At 37.1% G+C, this 19,061-nt stretch overlaps 1 protein-coding gene across 2 annotated transcripts in view; it reads left to right on the top strand.

Annotated features, from left to right (window-relative positions):
* Positions 1 to 19,061, top strand: part of CDH2 (cadherin 2) — a 194,784-nt gene that overhangs the window by 2,317 nt on the left and 173,406 nt on the right. Inside the window, exon 1 of one of the 2 annotated variants that reach the window (XM_015595694.2) lies at positions 8,012 to 8,032. The exons of the other annotated variant lie outside the window; for it this stretch is intronic. Within the exon in view, the coding sequence (XP_015451180.1) occupies positions 8,027 to 8,032 (6 nt within the window). The 5' untranslated portion in view covers positions 8,012 to 8,026. Of the gene's footprint in view, positions 1 to 8,011; positions 8,033 to 19,061 lie in introns of those variants that run through there. 2 annotated transcript variants of the gene reach the window in all.

Raw genomic sequence — 19,061 nt, forward strand, 5'->3', positions numbered from 1 at the left:
TCCCTCCCACTGGCTCTTTGGCCGCCCGGCTCCCGTTGTTCCTTTCTCTTTTCTTGGGTTTCTGCTTTTGTTCTTTCGTCTCCTGCTGGTCTTTCTCCCCTTCCCCCACCGGCCAGTCCGCCCCCCTTGCCTATCTTCTGATTCTGGGGTTTCAGAACTATTAGACTAGACATTTTTGGCCTCTGCCGTTTTGGGGAGTGGATGGAATTTCTTTTAACTTGGGGGAGGAGACCTGCCAGTCACTTGCTAACAAAAGTACCTCCTGTTATAAAACCGCCCTTTATTCTTGGAGCGCACACTCCTCATTCTTTCACCTCTTGTTACTTCATTTATTGTTTTTTTTTTTTTTTCTTTTAAAATGCGGTTCGTTAAAAGAGGTAGGCCAAAGGGGAAGAAGGAAAAAAAGTGCTATCTCACGTGTTTGAAGTTAAGGGAAAGGCAAGATAAAGTCATGAATCCTGGGGTCATCAGATTCTCTTTAAACAAAGGAGATACGATAGATCAAAAACTCTTATTTCTAAAAAATATGAACATAATATATCCTCAGCGTGAGTCCAGCAGTAGATGGTGTGTTCATTAACTTTTCGATCTTAAAGTAAGTTTTAATTGAATACTGTACAGTGAAGTTAGGACAGGAGGAGACATTTGGTGGTCATTAATATCATGGGACTAAGTCTGGTACCACTGGAGCAATTTCATTTCCTTTAGTTTTCTACCTTGAAGTCAGGTGTGAATTTTGTAGGTCATTTACTTTTTTCTTTAAGTAATTTTTAAAATGCCATTTATAAACGTCAGATATTACACTTATCTTTTCCATTCTAAGTTCTTTCTCGGTTTCTGCTAGAGGATGTTATGTCGACTTTTATAAACCTTCAGGAAAGGGGAAATTATAACTTTGTCATCAAGTCGTTTGGCGGTCTTTTAATTCATGGCTGCAAGTCATGCAGTAACATTGAATGATTTGCAAGGTCATTAGGAGTGGAAGCAGAGCAGTTTATGCAACATGAGTTTTAGGGTTATGTGCACCATGTGGATTGTACAACTGAGATTAGAAATGACTTTGTGCTAATGGTCTGCTTTACACACCAGAATAACAAAGATCTGTTTGCAAGGTGAAAATGGCCCCTCCGCAGTCATCTGCTTTGAAAAGTCTGTTTTTTTTTTTTCAAGTCAAACCAAAGAGCCTAAAGTTGCAGAAAAAAGATTGAGTACCTTATTAGTGGAGATACAGGGCAACCTTATTTTATCAGACCAGTTAAAAAAGAATAACTGAATATTCAAAGGACTTTATGCCTTTAATTTTTAACAGTATATCTTATTTTACTTTGAACACTTTTTTTCACTTCGAGAGATTCTTAGTTTTGTTATTCTGTCACCTAGATTTACATTTTCTAGTCAGTTTTACATATTATATTTAGCTTTAAGATTTCTTCTCTTCTTCCTCATTTTGACTTAAGGTATTGGCATTGTCCTTGACATTAAAAAAAGTAGAATTTGAGCATTAAATTTCATTGATCAAAGGAAATCACAAAGTTATGATAGGCTTTCCTTTTAAATTATACAGGTGACTTTCAAATACATGAATAGACTTATCATTAGGGAAAAAATCAATTTTACTACCTATCCAGTAATTAATAGATTAGAAACCTGGTTTGTTTTTCTAATTCACATTTTAATTGCATAACTCTGTTGATGTAATTTAAATACACATATGACGCATCAAGGACATCACCTTAATGTGCATAGAGATTCTAGGTTCATAGTCTTATCACATAGGTCCTGCTTTCAACCCTGGATGAGGACATATGAAAAAAAATATGCATAAACCATATGTGATTTTTTATCTACTTAGGTATAAACTTTGAAGAGATTAATATTCAACAAATGAAATGTATATGAAAAGCTGTGTTTTAGGTTGTGGAAAATCTGGGATGCAATAATTTTAAATATAAAATATGTATATTTATTTGATTTTCACGTGTCTTTGTTCCAAGTTCTTGTGAAGTAAGGATAATTAATATGATGTTCACAGTTTATTCTACTTATTGGACATAGTTCTGCATATCTTTGCCCTTTTATCTTATAGCATGTCATCATTACTAATAGATGGTGCATTGCAAACATACTAGGTATGTTTTGAAAAATAATTTGTGTATACTAAAATATTTTATAGGCATATTTTTAAAAGATGACATATTTTAATATATTTACATATACATAATTTTTGACCTCAATTGCAAGTTCAAAATTTACTTAATGAGTGCACTTTTTGACTTTCATTACTTTGTTAAAGTCAGCCTTGAAATTCTTCTAAAAGTTTGGACTGAGATTTTAAGAGGAAATTTTTTTAGATAGTTCATGCTATTTACATGTAAAGACTAAAGCCTTCTTGGAACAGATTATTTTGGTGACAGTGTATTGCACCAAACTGTCCCTAATTTCCTTTTTCATGAAAAATCTTCAATTCTTAAATCTATTGTGCTTCATTAAGTGTTAGGGTTATTAATCGGGAAATGTCAAGACTTAAAGTAACAGTTAATCTTGTTTTAAAATACCTTTTAAAAAATTTCTAAGTAACTCAGATAGATCCCCATTCTGCTTTCCAAGGGATCGTCTCAAGTTAGACGAGTGGTATTTTAAAGAAAAATCAGAGCTGTTAAGAAATGTAGTGTTTGTGTATACACTCTCATTTTGCCCAAGTTAACATTATTCAGATTTGTTCTTTTGACTGAAATACAAAAAGTAATCAAATTTAAGCACTGAATGGATTTATGGTGAATTTTATCAACCATTAAAAAAGTGTGATAGATTTTGAATTTGGATTTTGTCATTTCAATATTTCGTATTTGCCATTAGTACACCTTCTAGAACCTAACTATTTTCAAGTTGGGTTAAGAAGTATAAGTGGAACATAATTTGTATCAACAAATCATTAGGCCTCACATTCCTCTTTTTTTCCTACTAAAACTTAATTTTGTATGAATTTTTTAGCAAATTATATCAGTTAATCTGAGCAGATGCTGGTCTTTGTGTTTTTAACTAAATGTAGATAAATTTGAATTAAACAACCGTATTCATATCTGGCAGATAAAGTTTTAGTAATAGCTATATCTTCTACATATATAAAGTGCTAGGTTCAAAGTAGGTGGAATAAGGTTCATTAAGGAGCTAAACGGGAACTTGGAAGGATTTGGTCATAAAAATTACAATTTGTGTTATAATACCATTTTAAAAGGAAAATTCAGGTTACATATAAATACTGTTCAATTTTTATTTCTTATCACTCTTTTCAGTATTCAGTACGCTTCTTTGTCTGAGCTTCCAACTGTTCTTATTGCACCCAACCCATATATATGGGTTACGTGTATACATACACAGCATGTATTTTGAGAACTACTTACTATCTACATATGTGTCTCCTGGAACATTTATCTTAGTTTGGCATGAAGTGTCAATTGATAGTTCATTGATAACTTTGTGTGTGTTATCCAAGGTGGTTTGGGCACCTAGAGTATAATAACTTTGTTCTGTGCAAATGAGTTGCCCTTACGTAGAGTCGAGAGCTAGTGTCAAGGGCAGGAAGTCTGGGGTTCTAACCTGGTCCAGTTGTGGTTTACTCTCATAAACTCTCATGCCTTCTTTTTCTCAGTAGTAAAATCTTGGACCTGGTTTGATTAGTTGATCTCTAATGGACTTTTAAGTTCTGTGATCTTCTGGCTGCTTAAACATCCCAAATATGCCTCCTTTTCAAAATTTTGGAGTGACTTTAATTTTTCACCTGGAATGCAAGGATTTTAAGACACAGTGGTAGGATGTGATTTTAGGGTTATTAACAGTAGTTTATCATATATGATAGGGTAGAAGTCCTGCATGTTTTATAAGGTTGACTTTTAAAAATAATTTTTTTTCATTAGCTGTGCTGCATTTACCACCAAAAGTAAACTTTTTTTGCGGGGGGAGGAGGGGTTAGTTAGGCTTAAAGCAAGGGAAGTGTAACACTAGGAATAAAAATTAGTCATTTTATTACTTTTATACTTTTATGTTTCTTTGAGAGACGATATCCTCCATGAGAATCATTGAATAGAGTGTTGTGGGTCAGCTTTAAAGATATAGCCCTTTGACCTAGTTAAGTCCTTCTCTATTTTTCTGCAGATATGTCTGTATTCAAGATGTACACATGTTGTCTATACATATATATGGATATGCATTAAAGCACTCTTTTTAATTACAACAGATTGGATTAGTTGATCTCTGAAAAACCCATCCGTAAGGAACTGATTTAACATATTAAGGTGTAATGTATGGTCAGATTTGAGAACCCCTACTGTGTGGAATAAAACATTATAGTTCTAGTTCTGGGTCAAGAAAATGATTATTAAACCAGCCAATGTTTTTGGCATAGTCATGTACCTAGAAAAGCTACAGAGAAGGACAGCCAGAATAATCAGTGGGATTTCAGGGCTTTAGAATGAAGAGAAATTGGGACAAAGACCACGGATAGAAGCTGTAACTGAAGAATAGACTATCAAGCAGAGTAGAAATAAGATGAAGATGACCTAAACTAACACTGGAACATTCTTGAGTTGAGTTGAGAGCAACCTATAGCAAGCTGAGCTATAAGTGGATCCAAAGGAAGATTGGCTAAATTAATGGGTAGTTAAATAATAGAAAAGATTCCATGTTGCAGGGAATGTAGCGTGGAATGACCACACTGTGCTGAGTGATCTGTGCCTGAGAAATTATACTAGTTGGTTAAATCACTGTGATATTTCTTACATTCTCTTGGCTGATCGCATATTTAATTTTTCATCTGTTTCGATAGTGAAAGTGCAATCTAAAGGGGACCTGAGAACTTGAGATACATCTAGAACTTGAGATACAGAAGAACATTTAGTATAGGGTGTTCTGGTTCACTGCATAGATGAAGTAAACTCTTTAACTTAGGTTTTTCCCAAGAAGCATTAGGAGAATTAGATGTATAATGCTTTTAAAACAGCTTGAGCCACTTAAAAGAAGGTGCCGTTATAAATACAATATGGCATTCATAATGAGTAATTTGGAGGAGTGCTCAATCCCTGATAAACACGGGAGTAATGTGCTTATGTAGTTCTATAAATTGTAATTTTAGTATTGGTTTTTATGTTAATTACAAAATTTACTTAACCGTAACGTAGTGATGTACAACTATATATTTTAGTCTTAATATTGGTTTCTGTGGTATTAATTTTTTAAAAAATATACTTCATCATGATTTAAAACATTTATATCCAGATCCCTAATTCTGATATATTATTTAATATTTTTAGTGGATTAAGGAAGTAGTAAAATTTAATTAACGGCGTAATTTGGAACCTTTAGTATTTTAGAAATTACTGGAAATGGAAATGTGAAATGGCTTTTTCCCTTATTATTAAAATAAATTTTGAGTTCATTCAGCTTTCTTCTGTTGCATTATGTATGGAACTTCTGTACTACTGCTTTCAGTGATGGTTCTAAAGGTTGCCCTTTCAGTTTTTTTGCACATATGCAATTCTAAGATATTTGACGATTTATTTTATTTTTAGTAATTGTCGTTAGTTCATTCATATAACTCCAAAGAGCACATATACCAGGAAAAACCTTTGAAACTTTAGATAGTTGCTGCTGCCTCTTCAAATCTTTTTTTAAAAAAACGTCTGATAGTACTAAACCTTAAAATGAAATATTTTTAATTTCGGAGTGGGAAACTAATATGTTATCTTGGTTAATTATTGCTGTAACCCTGGGAGATAGGTTTTAGAAATGATGAAACTGGAACTCAGACATTTTGAATATTATGAAAATACAGAGTAAAACTCTGTCATAGTAGAGGTGAACCTGCCCGCAAAGCACATAGCTTTCTTCCTCCACCACAATAGGACCCCTTTAATATGATACTCAGAGGATGAATATCGGATTAAAAAGGAATTTCATTTCCTCTCTATGGAGTTGATAAACTTTTTTTAAAAAGTAGGTAACTTTTGAGTTACAATCTCTCTTTAATCTTGACCTTAAATATTTTAATGAATTTTGGCATCTGAAGCCAAAATCTAATGGTTTGGTTAGGATTTTCACTTACTTTTTAAATATGTTCTCATAAAAAAAGAAGAAAATCTTACAGAAATGATTCATAGTCATTTTTATAATGTTCTTCAAATTTCCTTGATCAACAAATCGGACCGATACGCTCTCAGAAAGAAATTCTTTTGTGTGAATCCTGGAACTTAAAATACTTCCTAAGAGTCTATAGAAACTCTGAGGCTATGCATTTTTTAACTGTGTTTTCCACGTGTGAAAATAAATTTAGGAAATTGTCACTATGTTTTGAAATGTTTTATTGTTTAATGGCATCTTTCCCATGTTTGAATAGTTTGAATAACTTTTTCTCTCACAAATGAAATTATTTTGCATCTATTAAAATATATATGTCCACATTTCAAAAGGACCTACCACAAACAGATTCCTGTAAATGTTTTGTGGAGTGACTGAGTACAGACGCTGATTTGTTTGCTGTTGAGAAAGCCTGGACTATTTTGACTGTAACTTGACCTGCTGTGGGTGGGTGGATACACATGGCTGGACTATAATCTCAAACAATATGTCATTTAGTTGAGTGAGGAGCTATTAAGTGACTCTGAAATAAATGACTAAAAACTCATTAATTTTATTAAGTTTTAAAAGGATCTAATCCACTCCTGCTTAACATAAATCTTTAATAAACTAGAGACTGTGACTACTTTAATTTTTTATTTTCTTTTGTTGTCTTAATTGGACAATACAACAGTTCAAAGTCTACAGTTCTTTCTTTATGGCTTTCTGGTCCAGTAAATAATGAAAAGTGAGCTTCGTGCAGCCAAAATATTAGCCTTTGACAGCTCCTTTGGCTCCCACCCCCAATAGAGTTTATCTGGTACCAACATCTCCAAGATTGGGTTCTAATGTCCTGCTTCCTGTATTATATTTCAAGGAATTCAAAGTTTAATTTCCACACACACACACACACACACACACACATACACTTTTAGTTAATAGATGTATCAAGTGCATACAGGAAAATGAACATATAAGTGGCTAGCCTGTTGAATGTTCATAAATTGAATATGCAATTGAATCAGCAACCAGTCAAGTCGCAGCATTACCAGCACCCAGGAATACCCTCTTCCAATTTTAATCATCCCCCAATGGTAATTATTTACTTCACTTCTGATAGCATAGATCACTTTGCTTATTCCTGTACTTCATGAAGTTCACTATGCAATATTCCCTTTTGTGTCTGGCATCTTCCACTCAGTTTATAAAATCGTCTGTGCATTTGGGTTTTATTTTTTTTTTAATAGTCACAACATTAAGAAAGACTCATTGACACTCTGGAAATGTCTGAGAAGGTAAGTTGAAAATTTATTTTTAAAAAAGAACATTAAAAAAAGAACAGACTGATTGTTTCATTGCGATTGCTTGCATGTTTATGGTGTTAAGCCAGGAAATGCCTTTTGTGGGTTTTCCTACTCAAGATATCTTTTTCTGTAATTCTGGTAATTTGGCAATTTTGCTTCAGCCCAAAAGCCAAAGACATTTGGAATTCAGTAAGTTATAACTTCTCTTTATCAGGAGGATGGAGGCAAAGAACTAAATGTTTCTTTGACTTGAAGTCTCCAAGAAGATTTGAACATCAGATTCTGATTTATTCAGTGATACTTCTAAATACCTTCTCTGAGATTAATAGTGACCCACTTCTCAATGAGGTCTTACCCAGATTTATTTTTAATTTAAAATAAGTTAAATTGAGGGGTTTTAATGCCACAAACTGCCAGTTTTTCTGGCTCTTCAGCATATCTTTAGGTACAGTTGACCCTCTTTTGTGTTTGTAGATTTTTAAAGCTCTCAGAGGTTGCCACGAAGGATGCTGAATGCATACTTGTCTCAACATCTTTCTTTCTAGGGGCCGTTTTTCTGCATTTGTTATAATGGTTGCTGAGTAGATCTAGATTCCAGGTGGAGGATTCTACGTATGATGGTGAGCACTAAGGAATCAAATTCCAGAAGTAATGGCCCACCAAGGACTTGTTTGCTTCAAGGCAGCTCTAATTTATTTATAGTATTACACATGTGGACTTTATTTGACAATATTTAAAAAGTTGGTACACTTTGTGTGGCCTTAGCTTATTGATATTTAATTTGTATATACTTGTATTTTGTCCCTGCAAAAAGTTTTTCTGCCATAAAAATAATCGTTTACATATAGTTTGTTTACAGCCTTAAATTTTATTTATAGTTCTGTCTTTTCTGTTTGGCAGATAACTAAGAACATTAGGGGAGAATATGATAACTATTGATTTAATGTTCAAATTGATTTATAGTTAAGAACCTTGTAAATGAAGCAGAGTTATTCCATGATTTAGTTCATGGTCTTCCCTTTATTGAAGGCTGTATCAACGGAGCTGTGTTTAAAAAGGGTGATAGTGATGTATTTAAATGCAGATAATATCTGCAGATCATTCTGGTGTCTTCTAGTTCTGTCTCTTCTGTGATTTAATTCTTTAAGCCTGGTGTGGAAACGTGTGCATGCATGTGTGCGTGTGTGTGTTGGGACTAGCCTGGAACCAGAGTAAGTTTTTCAGTCTCTGAATACTTTTAATATGATGATGAGGACCCAATAGAGAGGAGAGGGTTGATTGATGCCAGCACAGAATCTGCTAAAACAGAGTGAAGGTAGTAGATTCATTGTTCTTACAGATGCTGGTGATTTAATGATTAGATGTAGGAAATGTTGCTTTTAACTTAGTTTCATCTTATCCTAGTAATAGCACATCAGTTTTGAATAATTGCTATGTGCCAGGCACTGTTTTAAGTTTACATGTGTTAACTCACTTAAATATTTACAAAAATTATACCCATTTAACAAATGAGGACACCAAAGCACACACAGGTTAAGCAAAATTACCCAAAGTTATTAAGTGATGGAACTTGGATTCAAATGCCAGCAGCCTGATGTCAGACCCTGTATTCCTAAATTGTTATTAATTTGAATGCAGGTTAAAAAAAATAAAGGCAAACTGACATCCAGTTCTATTTTGTATATGTATGAAGTTCAACCTTTAAAATTTTTTTTCTCTTGTAAAATATTGTACACGTGGATGAGTATATAAATCATATATTCTCAGTTTAAATAATAACTAAAATATACAAAAATATGTCAGTATATCTACCAGCCAGGTTAAGAAATAGAATATTGCCAGTGTCTTCAGAATCACTAGAGTACTGTTGCCATTCCTTTCCTTCTCATAGAGGTAACCACTATTTTTATTTTTCTAGTAATTATTCCTTGCTTTGCTTTATAGTTTTACCAGCTATGTATGTGTGTGTATGTGTATGTATATATATAATATATATGTTACATATATAGATAGAAGTGTTTATATAAATGTATATATCATGCAAATACGTATAAATGTACTATGCATACATATGTGTGTATATGTGTGTGTATACATATAATGCATTTTTTGTGATTTGCTTCTGCCCAGCATTATGTTGATTGAGTTGTATAGTTATAATTTGTTCATTTTCATTGCTCTAGGGCATTGCATGCTATGAATATGATACAGTTTACTTATTCAACTTACTTGCTTATGTGTGTGGTCAGAATTTTGGTGCCATGAACATTCCTCTACGGGCCACTTGGGCATAAGTGCCAGGAATACTCTGGGGCTGCATTTCTCAAACTTTAGCTTGTATAAGACTGGCCTGAAAGCTTGTTAAACATAGATTCCTGGCCCCACCCCCTGAGCTTCTGATTCAGTAAATCTGTGGTGGAGTCTGAGAATTTGCATGTCTAGCAAGCTCCCAGGTGATGGAATGCTGGTCTGCTCTGAGCTCTATACCAAGAAGTAGAATTGTAGTATTGGTTGCAAGCTATGTGCATGTTCATCTTTACTAGCTAATAATTCAAGAGTGTTTTCCAACAATATATATATTTGTTTTTCTGTACTTTTAATATATGTGTTACAATTAAACTTAACATTTTTAAAAATCTGGTGAACTGCATAATAGTATTTCTTTTTGGTGCCTGTATGAACCCTAGCCTCTGATGAAGTTTGTCACTTCTCTGTTGCTTGTCGTTGCTGTTTGTCCCCCATTCCCTTTGCCTAACATTTTTAGTCATGCTCGTATGGTGTGTTTCTAAGGATTGTGAGCCTTCTTGAAAGCTGACTCATTTGATTAAATCTAGTATTTGCTGAGTGCTTACTATGTGCCAGGCCAAACATTTCATCCGCATTGTCTCATGTAATCCTCACATCAGCCCCCTGAGATAGGTAGGCATTTTATCATCATCCATTTTGCAAAAGTCTGAACAAAGCCTGATGTGTAAACCATTTACCCAAAGGTACAACATTAGGAGATGGGAGGCAGTGGGAGCAAGATAAGTCTCTCTATTCAGGATTTTGAAAGATTGCAGCTTAGAGGAGGATTTGGACTTTAGAACAAGGACTTAAAGGATTCAGTTTCAGGCAGCAAACTTTGGTCTTATGAGTGGGAATATCTAACAGATTGAACCAGAAGTAGGATAGGCTACTATGGAAGCAGGCTACTTCTGTCACTGGCCATACAACTCCTGGATGGTGATTTTAGGAGAGGCAGGTAACTAATGAGTGGTGGACAGTTGTGTGAATTGGCTTGTTTGTCCTGTCCTCAAGCTCGCTAGGCCCAGAAATGTAGTCACCCTGTAATCCAGAGGTACACGTGTCTTTTTGTTACTAGCCCATCAGCTCCCCAAGCACTCGAAGAATCTTGGTTGTCTGTTTTCAGACCCTCAGCGTCCAGCCATCCTAGTGGCTTTGTAGCTCTGCTGGTGGTTATAAGAATTTATTTGACCTGGCTTCTTTTTGATCTTTTATCTCTGGGTAATATTGAATCTTTGTAGGTAATTTTGGTGTTTTTGAAGGGACCTAATAAATAGTGCTATTTATCCATCTAAGTTTTGGACAAATAATGACAAAAGAATCAGCAGATAGAGAACTAAAATACAACCTTTATTATTAACGAAGACAAGATTAGAGAACGTGGCTTAAATGTGTCAGATCTCAGAATTTATTCCCCACTCCACCTTACCTCTTCTCAAATTTAACAGTGCCGAATGGGGGCTGGCTTTCCACCTGGGGGTCGAGCCACTGTAAATTCACTTATAGCATAATGATATTTGCACTGCATAGGCAGGCTGGCTTCCAACGTAAGAGAGATAATGGAGGGAGTGGACTCTGTGAGCCCCGTTGTGTCATCCAAATGTGCTGGAGAGGTCGACAGAGGTGGTATTGCTAGTGTAGCTCCCTCCTACCTGGAAGAAGGCAATAAAGGTTCCACTAAACCTTCCCCAGATTTTGGATTAACCATTGAATTTATGTTTTTAACCATCATGTGGATGCTCATCTGGAAGCATAGCAATCACCATCAGAGGGGGAGATGGGGCTCTATTAGGCCAGTTTTGCTTCCAACCTCATGCATGAAGTCTTAGAATATCTATAGCTTTACTTTTTACAGCATCCTCAGATGTAATGGAGCATGTGAAACGATCACAGCAGTAAGTCGTACAGCCGGCAAAGTTAGAAAGCAAACCAGTCCCTATCCTGGAAGAGTTATGCCAGGCAAAATTATGACCCTACAGCCTGTCCTTAAGTGTCCCAAAGACCAAAGTAGAGAACCAGTGATATATGAGGACAGGACTCAACAGTGGGCAAAGAAAACCTTCCCTGCTTTAGCTTTTCCCAGGTGCTAATCAGGCTAAGCCTCTTGCTTTAATCCATGACCTTTGAACAAAACGCAGAGTTCAAAGGGGAAATGAAGATTTAAAGATACTGAATATGCTGGATGAGAAAGAAAGACACCTCAAAAAGGATGGCGGTTGCCACCATCGGATATTTCTGAACCTCGCACATAAGTGGCAGAATCTCAAATGCCAGCTTTTTGAGAGAAAACTCAGAATAGTGGCGTGGATCCCCTCGCCCCAGGTCAATACAAAGCGCTAAATTTAACCTCCCATTGGGACCCTCTCTCCTATGAGTTTCAGTTTGTAACTAGTACATTCAGAGCTCTTACTTTGCCTTTCCCTGTGAGCCCCTTCACTGACAGCCCCGTGTTGTCACCAGTGTGGGCTCTGGCAGGTGGGTGACTTGAGGGACACGCTGTCTTCGAAGCAGATGTTTTCAGTCTCCTGACACATTGGCTCTTTCCACGCTGCTTCTCCAGGGTTATTTTGGCTGAAGAAGGTCATCAACAAGGAGAGAATTCTCTTTCGTCTGTAAAGACCAGTTCAGACCAGTTGGTGGAGGCTGATCATTGAGCCTGTGGTCAAGCTATGAAAATCCAGCACATAGCCTTTTTCGCTCTGAATACAGAGCAGAATTTGAGGCAGCTAATCCAATGCTGCTCTCATAGGCCTGTCATTTATAATTTAAAGTGAGAACCTTGATAGAGCTCTTGAACTCACTATCATTTAAAAATAGCAAATATTGTTCTGCTCATTAGGCACTAGATATTGAAACAATCCTTTTTTTCTGTGCCTCAGCCATCTCTGCTTATTCAGGCCTGCGGCCCATGGGCATCTCCGGAAGTACTGGCCTCAGACTTTTGCCAAGGTCAGCCTGCAACAGCTCTCATCCAGAAGTGTTCGCTGTTTGGCTAAGGTCACCATAAGTCCTGCCTCTTTTCCAAGATCCTTGGCCTACAGCCTCTCGTGGGGCATACTGTCTTTGCTCCAGGCCCTACCTCTGTAAACAGCCACTTTCCTCGAGAATAACCACCGTAAGTTGTGGTCACACATTGAGATCAAAATACCTTGTGGTTTAGGAATTAAAGCTTCTTGATCTTAAAAGCCACCTGCCCAACTATAAAAGCCAGCCATACTACGCAGTAAGGATGGCAAACCACCAAGTTAAAGAACATGCAGGGCCTGTGTAAAGCACTCTCTCCTCTGCCCAAAGCCCCAATACCTCTGAGCATTTTCTTCCCCAACATTGGACTCCTTTTTATTTCTCAAAGTCCCCAGAGAGTATACCAACATGCCAGTCTCTGAAGGGACCCGGTAAAAATAGCACCTCTCCTCCCTGAGCCAAGTTCTGAACCCAGTGAAATATAAACCAGAAGAGTCAATAGTTAAGGAAAATGTCACCAAAGTTCTGTTGAAGGCTGACCTGGAGGGCCTGGCTTTTATCTGTGGGCATGTCTATTGCTAGTACAGAACCCCAGAATTCCACAGACATTCTCACTCAGTTGCAGGCAGTGATGGACTCCCCCTCTTGCCCCCAAATGCTGCAGGGGATCTGTGAACTCCCAGCATGGAAAATGAAATCACCACGCTTGTTTTCTGTGGGCCTGTGACTCCCAGGTGGGAGGAGTAGGGGACAGGGCTGGGTACCAGCTGCCCAGATTGTTCTAATTTAGTCTTCAGATAAGTTCAATCCATCCTACTTCTCTCTAAGGCAGCAATTCCCAAACTTCTTGGTTAAGGGCCCTTTTATACTCTTAAACATTATTGAGTGCCCCAATGACTTTTTGTAATGTGGGTAATGTTTATAAGTGTTTAGAAATTACACTGAGAAGATTGTATAACATTTAATTCATTTAAAACTATTAAACCAATTGCATATGTAACACAAATGCCAATTTTTATGCACAATAACTATAGTTTCCAAAACAGAAAAATGAAATTGGTGGGAAGAGTAGCATTATGCTTCTATATTTTTGCAAATCTCCTTAATGTCTGGCTTAATTGAAGGTAGTTGTTTTCCTGTATCTGCATCTAGCATTGACTGTGTTAAGGTATCCCATGTCATGTGGCTTTTGGAAAATTCCACTTAATATTTGTGAGAGAATGAGAGTGAAAAGGCAAGTAACATTGTATTATGAAAATAGTTTACCTTTTCAGATCTTTTGGAAAGATCTTGGGGACCCCTAGAGATCCCAGACCACACTTTGAGAACTGTTATCCAGGAGATGAGTGATTGGCGAAGTGCTGGGAGTATATTGGAGTTAGCAGAGTTCCTTTTAGGTGGAAAGAAGCTTCAGGAGGGGAAGAGGCTTTCCCCCTCTCTACAGGGTACACAGTGGAACTGTCCAAATGCCAGACTTAAATCACTCATGATGGTCATGAGTAGGAAAAAATGCTTGCTTTCAGTCCCTGAATTGAAACTGGAACTGATGATATTAGCTCTGTAACCTCTGAGTTAGCATGCAGGGCTTGTGGGTTTACTTCTTTATTGTTTAACCTATTAGAACTCTGCTGGACAGGGTGCTGGTTCCTGAACAGGTTCAGGGATAAGTTCAGGAATGGCTTTGAACTCTGACGTTATTGACAGTGCCCTCTTTTCACTGCAGCACATTTCTGGAAGCTGTGCTGTGAATGCGATTTTACTGCAAGAATAATGGTATAATTGGGTTGGGTTTATCTTATCAAGGCTCGGAATTAGATAAATTATTACTATGGCCAGCTGTTCAAATTAAATCAGAATTATGGGGACTGTAAGGTCTGTAGCCATTTTTAAAAAGTGAAACCATGCTTCAGGTTTTTATGAAATGGGCCTAATTGTACATAAATACAGGGCAGTCTGGACTGTAGCAAATTTAAAGAGTCTGCCACAGACTGTAATCATTCTTTCATCAATATCACCTACTGAAAATTAATATACTTGCCATGATATGTATTTACTGATAATTTTCCATCTGTACTTCTAAAAGTTTGAGGTGGTGGTCGGGGGTTTGATTTGGGTTGCTTAAAAATCAAGTTGTTTATGAAAATTTGACCTGATGTGTTTTTCTCTCAAATATTTTACCTAGTGAACAGAAACATTAAAATTATTTTATGAACATATATATATCACATATTACATGTGAGAATTATATTTTAGAAAAAAATTCACAACAGCAGCAGGTAAATTTGTCACTCGGTCTTATGTAGGACAGTTTCTAGCCTTCTGCCTGTTTGATGTGTGTTACTGCATTTTGATGCTGTGGATGGTGGTTTGGTGATCAAGCAGTGGTGAAGGCTGGTCCCCAAAGACATTAAGTACTGGTTTGAATGTCATCTCTAAGTTGACTAGCTACCTGACCTAGGGCCATTTCATTTCAGTTCACTTCCATGCCTGCTAAAATAGCACTAATATCAGCACCTACCTCATAAAATTGTTGTGAGGATTGTTGAGATATAATGCATGGAAAGCATTGTATCACAGTTCCTAGCACGTGGTAAGCACTCAGTAAATATTAGCAATCACTGATATTCAGTGTATTTAGTTAAATGAATTCCCAAGTTAATTATAAACACAGTCTGATGCTAAGTACTATACAATTTTGATGACATTTTGAACATTGTATATAAACATGTTGAAATCTCTGGTGAGTGTAATGAGTTAAGGGGACAAAATCAATCCAAACCAGGATTGGCTATCTCTACTAGAATTGTTTTAGACACTTCTGGAACTTTTAAGAGCAGTTTAATGGCATAACTGCCGGCACCACTATCACATGATAGTGTTAGGCTTTTATAAGCCTAGTCAGTCTGTAGGTGTGTTGCTATCCATGACGTCAGACAAGCAGGACGCTTATTGGCAAACTCCGGACTGTCTTCCGGGACTCTCCTCTGGGAAGTCTTGGTGCCTAGGAAGGCTTCTCTCACATGGGCTGCGGACATGGGGTATTGCACACATCTCCTTGAATTCCACTTCATGTATGTTTAAACATGGTCCTAAGCGTTGATAAGTTCCAGTCCTGAGAAGTTGACACTCTAAACCACATTTTGTAAGGGAAACTCGGTTTTTTTTTTGTCTGTCAAACTGTTGCATTGTGGTGCCGTCTTCTGGCTTAAGAATTCAATTTCAGCGGAGTTGTCGGGTTCCTGGGCCAGTATCAACGCAATTATTTGACCAGTGTTGTTGTTACTTGATAAGAGGAAATGAAAATCAGAAAAATAAATATACTCATATCAGAGATATTCCAGGACCCACCCTAATAATACGAGTAAAACAAAGATGGAAATCACTGGTTGCAGGGGACAATGTGTGGCCTTCTTCAGGAATTCTTTGCTCCTCAGCCAGTGTAGATTGTATCATGAAGGCAAGAAAGAGTTAAAGAACCTGTTCAAAATGCTGTGCTCTCCCTCCAGAACAGTACATGACGAAACAAAAATATCAGAGTCCAGGGTTAAACATCTGCACATTTCAAGCATGCTTCCAGGGACATGCAATTCAAGGTGTCATCAATGGTATGACTGACACAGAGAAAAATCTTTAAAGAATGGCAGTAGCTCTTGAATAATCTTCTTAACGTAGCCTCCAACATCATGGATGGGATCCTGAGAAATGTAGAGAATCTGGCAAATGTAATTGTATGGTTATAAATGAGATTAAAAAATTAAAAATTCGTCATGCAGAATTGGTCTTGAACAGTTTCGTTATTCTATTGCCATGTACCCCACTAACTGCTTTAAAAATGGCTTCACTAATTGTTTGTATTTGCTTATTTCAGTCAGAAGACATAACTGCATAATAAAAGTATTACCCATAGTTGTCCCCCATTCAGTGTTATTGACTATCTGATAACCTGCATCACAGTACTTTAATTGTTACTAGATTCTGACTGTAGAATATCTGGAAGAGAAAAAAGGAAGAGATCAGAGCTTTGGGGAAACATCCAATTGATTAAATTTAAAAGTTTATGATAATGAACAGAGCTTAAGTTTTAGTTAGGCAGTCTTCAGAAAGAGGAGATTCCATTAGGTTTAGGCTGATTTCAGTTGTAAAATTTTTTGGCCCGTAATCGTAAATGATCTTGATTAGGAAGGAGATGGAGAGGCATGGAGATTGAAGAGTCCATTGTGGCTTCAAGGGAAATATGAAGAGCCTGGACTTAGGAGTGACATAGGAGATCGGAAAGCAGAGCCAGTGAACAAGGGTTACTGTACAAAAAAAGAGTCGTGATAACAAGAACCTAAAAGAGTAGTGGACTCAGAGCTTTAAAGCTCACAGTATTGAGACTATGGAAAAATTTTAACAAAAAAAAAAAACAAAAAATGATGTCTTCGTGAGTTCAGAACTGGAACAGATAGACTAATACTAAAGGCAAGCCGAACTCTTCAATTCCTATTACACTTCTGTCCTTTTTAGACAAGAAGGTCGATCTTCAGCTTGGGTAGAGTAGAGCAAATACTTGTAAGAGGAAATTGAAACTCAAGATAGGTGAGCTGATTGTGTGAGAGCGCAGAGCGGCACTAAATGAGTTCAGATCCTCTGGCCAGCGTGAATTTCATCCTGATGGGCCCAAAGCACTTGCTGACTGTTTATAATCTTTGCAGAATTGTAGAGAAGAGGAGAATAAAGGTCGGGGTGAAATAATGTGCCAATTAAAAACAACAACGAAAACCAATCAAGAAGGAGTGGTTTTCAAACAAAAGAATAGCCCATTGCTGACCTGGGGCAAAATTCTTCCATCAGTAATTATGAAAAGATGGCTTGCGATTTCAATTTTCAGTTCTACATAATAACTAGGAAACAGCATGCAGTTGTTAAAGGCAGAAAAAGTAATTGTTTATTTCTTTTTGCTTTTGCTAAGTTATTAGACCTGAACACTAGGGCAAAAGATGGGTATGTCAAATCTGGAGTTCAGAAAGTTCGGAGATGGGAGATACAGGCTAGATGTGTGGCCACATGTTAAAAACACCGATGTATCCACACGTCACTTGACATTCTGTTTTAGTGTGTCTTGGGTTGGGATCTAGAGATCTGTATTTTAGACAAATATCCCAGATTGCTTGCTATGCTAAGCAAGTTTGGAAACTAATGGACTGTATGACAGAAATACTATGAGTTGTATTCATGTTGTCATAATTAGTTACTATTATTAGTAACTAATACAGTGAATAACCATGTGCCAGACACTCTCCTAAGTGTTTTATGACCTCATTTAATTGTCACACCTACCCTGAATGGATATTGTCATTACACACTTTGTACAAATAGGTCTCACAGATAGCAGATGATGGGGTGGGATTCAGACTTAGGTGGTCTGGCCTGGTGAAAGTCCATGCTCTAAACTACTCCACAGACTGCCCCTCACGAGCCTGGCTGATGTCTGGGCTTGTGTCATGCCTTGTCTTTAGTATGAGTAGCATCTTTATGAAAACATTAGTGTGTCTCATTAGACTTTCTTGATATAGAAATCCAGGAGGAATGGCTAACTCTAGATGGAATTATTAACTTATTGAGATCAATTCTTGTAGGGTTAAATGTAAATTATTGCCCTTCGTGGCCCTAAATCAGCAGCAAAGAAAATGGAAGCCATGACTTAACAGTTGCCTGGTAAAAACGATCAGGGTTGTTTGGGTTGACTACAAGCTCAATATAAATCAACAGGGCCTTTGTCCATGCTGCACCTCTTGCTTGAAATGAATGCCCCTTTTCACATCCTGCTTTTTCTCCTGGCAAATTTTTAATCATCTTTAAAGACAGAGCCTAAATGTCACTTCAGCTGTGGAGTCTGATTTCTACAGGCAGATTTATCATCTCATTCTTTCTGCTTCTTTAGCATTTTGTTCCTGATGTTATAATTTTGTGATTATCTTTCTAAGTTTGTACCACCCATGTCCATGGTCACTTAACTGGAAATATGGGGAGGGCACCCATTCCTCCTTCCCTCTTGCTGTGAGCCCCTATCCTCACTGAGCCCTATTATTTTAACTGTCTGCATATTGATACAATCTGCCCCTCTTTCATTCCTACAGCCCCTGCCTGAGTCAAGTCTGTGTCCTAACTTGTCTCCCAGCTGTCACTTGCCCCGCACCCTGCCTCCACCCGCTGCCACACACACACATTTCCCACGAAGCATCAGAGAATTCTCTATCAAACATAATCTGCCTGTGCTTAAAATCAGTTCCTGGCTGCCTCGAGCGAACAGGATAACCCCAAGCCGCCAACCATCTATAATCTAACCCCGTCTAACTCTCTAGCTGTAACTTTTGATTCCCTGCCTTGCTTCTTGGACTCCAGTGACACTGAACTCAT

Source organism: Pteropus alecto, unplaced genomic scaffold, assembly GCF_000325575.1.
Source record: "Pteropus alecto unplaced genomic scaffold, ASM32557v1 scaffold146, whole genome shotgun sequence".
Taxonomy (NCBI): domain Eukaryota; kingdom Metazoa; phylum Chordata; class Mammalia; order Chiroptera; family Pteropodidae; genus Pteropus; species Pteropus alecto.